General features: G+C 31.6%; 1 protein-coding gene across 1 annotated transcript in view; it reads right to left on the bottom strand.

Moving 5' to 3' along the window:
- LOC110033177 (ABC transporter G family member 23-like) overlaps positions 1 to 342 on the bottom strand; it is a 6311-nt gene extending 5969 nt beyond the window's left edge. Inside the window, exon 1 of the mRNA XM_020737117.1 lies at positions 4 to 342. Within this exon, the coding sequence (XP_020592776.1) occupies positions 4 to 342 (339 nt within the window). The remainder of the gene's footprint in view (positions 1 to 3) is intronic.
- Positions 343 to 2871: the final 2529 nt, after the last annotated feature.

Below are 2871 nucleotides of genomic sequence, written 5' to 3'. Positions count from 1 at the left end.
GGCTTTGGCTCTTCGGTCGAAGGTGGAAGGAGTCGACGGCTTTGGCTCTTCGGTCGAAGGTGGAAGGAGTAGCGCGGCGCGGCACTGTGCTTCGCGAGAGAACAAGAGAAGAAGACGGGCGGGGAAGCGAGAAGAGGATCTACGGCAGAGATCGGCTTCGTGAGGCGGGGCAGAAGGGCAGAGATCGGCTTCGCGAGGCGGGGCGGAAGAGGAAACATCGCCCTTAACACGATCCTTAACGCTGGCCGCGGGGTCGATCCCGCTGCCGGCTTTTTGCCAAATTCGCAGCCCGCAACAAGCAGGATGCCGAAACAAACATAAAAAAATTACTCTCGAAATCATAGCACGGTGCAGCGCCGCAGGGATACCGCCGAACCAAAAAAAGCCCCTTAATGCCTTTTCATTTTTGAATAATTGAGGTTGAATTTAACGTCAATATTTTAATCAGTTTCAGTATTTCGTATAAAATAAATGATGGGATGTGTGAGTTGACATGGAATACGGTTCTAATAATTCTATCCGTTAATGATTGAGAAATTTCAGCAGTAATGGACTTCAATCCTGATTATATGGGTATGAGTTGAGTCAGGCCACTTTTGGCTCATGAACTGAATTCGATGATCTAAAAGTCGTTTAAGAAAGCCCGATTCGGCGTTTAGCTCGTGTTAAAAATTATTAATATAACATATTCTCAAAATATATTAAATTTGAAGAAGTTATTTTTAAAATATTAAAAATAATTTTGTAAAAAATATTTTATATTTAATATTAAGAGATTCCTTATTGTTGCTTCAAAATTTCTCATTCTATTTTTCATTTTATTATAACATGACATTAAATAAATATTATTTCTCTCTTTTATAATAAACAAGTTACTCATGAGTCGACTTGAGCTCGTAAACTTAAGCTTGAGCTTGAACTCAACAAACTTATTGAAGCTGGACTAGACAAGTTTACATCCCTAATGTTGATCATCAAATTGGATCAGAGGATAATTACAGCCCTTGTCATATTCTAACGGAAAAATCTAGTTAGGGTTTTCAATAGAAAATGACTGGAGCCAACTTTCAGAAACGAGGACTTACTATTGCATAATTCAAGTTCGAATAAGATAAAACTTTTTTAAGGCTTTATTTACCCAGCAAGTCCAATGAATATCCCACCATTACAAAATTTAAAAAAAAAAAAGGTTAAAAAAACAAATAATATGGAATCAAATTTCATATTATATTCTAACTTTTCTCCTATTTGAATCATTTATACCAAAATAAATAAATAAATAAATAAATAAAACATAGTTAAGGGGAGTTTGGAATCACTTTTGAATTTATTTTTTTAATTTTTTTAACTGTTATTTTGTTTTATTTATATTTTAATTTGAAATAAAAATGTATTTAATTTTAGTTGTTTTAAAAAAAACATTCAAAAATATATTTAAAATATTTTTAAAATAAAAGATAAAGACAAGCAAAATACACTAAACAAATGTATTTTTAAAATAAAATTAATAATAATAATAAATATAAATAAAAAATAAAAAAGAGAATCCCAAACAAATCCTTCGTTTAATAAAGAATTCAACCGTAAATTGCAATCGAATAACGATGATAACAATAGTTTCGTGTCATATAATACAATATATAAGCAGTACTAGTTTATTGTTATGACATTTTTTATATTGAAACCAGAAAGAAGTTGCTTTTAATATGATTCAAATGACTTCTGTGAGAAACCCCGCCATTGTTAGGTGTTCCATTGAGCCCAATTGAGCCGTCAGCTCGGACAGCCCCAATCAATAAATTGATAAAAATATTTAAAATATGGTAAAATTCCAGACTAATATAAAATATTTGAAATAAAAAATTATATTTAAAATTTTATAATGCACGTTTTTTGTGCATTATGTCTCCCAATTATTTATTTTATTTATAAATTCATTATAATTTTAATTTAAATTTAAGTTATTCTCTTTTATAATAAATAAATCGGCTCGACTTAAACTTATAATTAAACTTGAGCCCAAAATTGATTAATAAATTAAGCTCGAGCTCAGTTCAACTGACCTACACCTCTAATACATTTAAATTTGGATGTTCTTGAAGCTGGCCAAAAATTCAATGCATTCGCATGACGATGCTTACCTACGTGGATCTAAAAACAGGTCATAAAACTACATTTGTACGAGTTACAGCTACTTATTATTAAACTGTAAATTTAACAGCAAGATAATAGGGTACTGCTTGTAGAATACGTTTCTTTTAGCTTAATTACAAATCAGCTCATTTATTAGATAAAGATGTGTGCGTGCGGCTGTGTTATAATATATATACATTATTTATTTATTGAAGTTTAGGTGTCAAGTCTCTTATTTACTAATCTAAAAGACTTAAACAACTAAGGGCCCGTTTGGGGCAGCTTCTAATTACGGCAGTATTTTTCAAAACACTTTAACTGTTTGGTTTGCACGTTTTTGAAAACGATATTTGCCGCATTTAGGTTTTTTACACTAAACGTAGGTCACGGGTTGACCCTCGCAGTGGACCCGCCGGGCCGCGTTTCAAGAAACGCAGAAGCTGCCCCAAACAAACCCTAAACTTCCAAAAAAAAAAAAAAAAAAAAAAAAAGCAGATCATATATATTGACATGAAAAGCTGCATTTTAATTTTTAGTGATATCAAGATTTTAGATTTTATAAATCTAAAGAACAAAATTTAGGTACTCAATATGCAAATACATAGGAATTGGTTGGTATCTATGCATAGACCCTATGCATATTTTACATTTAAACAGTTTAATTTTTATACATTTTATTTAAAGAAACGCATTACCACCAAAGTCGACTCATTAGCACATCAAACTCACAAGATATTT

This window comes from Phalaenopsis equestris, unplaced genomic scaffold (assembly GCF_001263595.1).
Source record: "Phalaenopsis equestris unplaced genomic scaffold, ASM126359v1 Scaffold000002, whole genome shotgun sequence".
NCBI lineage: Eukaryota > Viridiplantae > Streptophyta > Magnoliopsida > Asparagales > Orchidaceae > Phalaenopsis > Phalaenopsis equestris.
The sequence above is the reverse complement of the archived record's forward strand: the minus strand, read 5'-3'. Positions and strand labels throughout refer to the sequence as shown.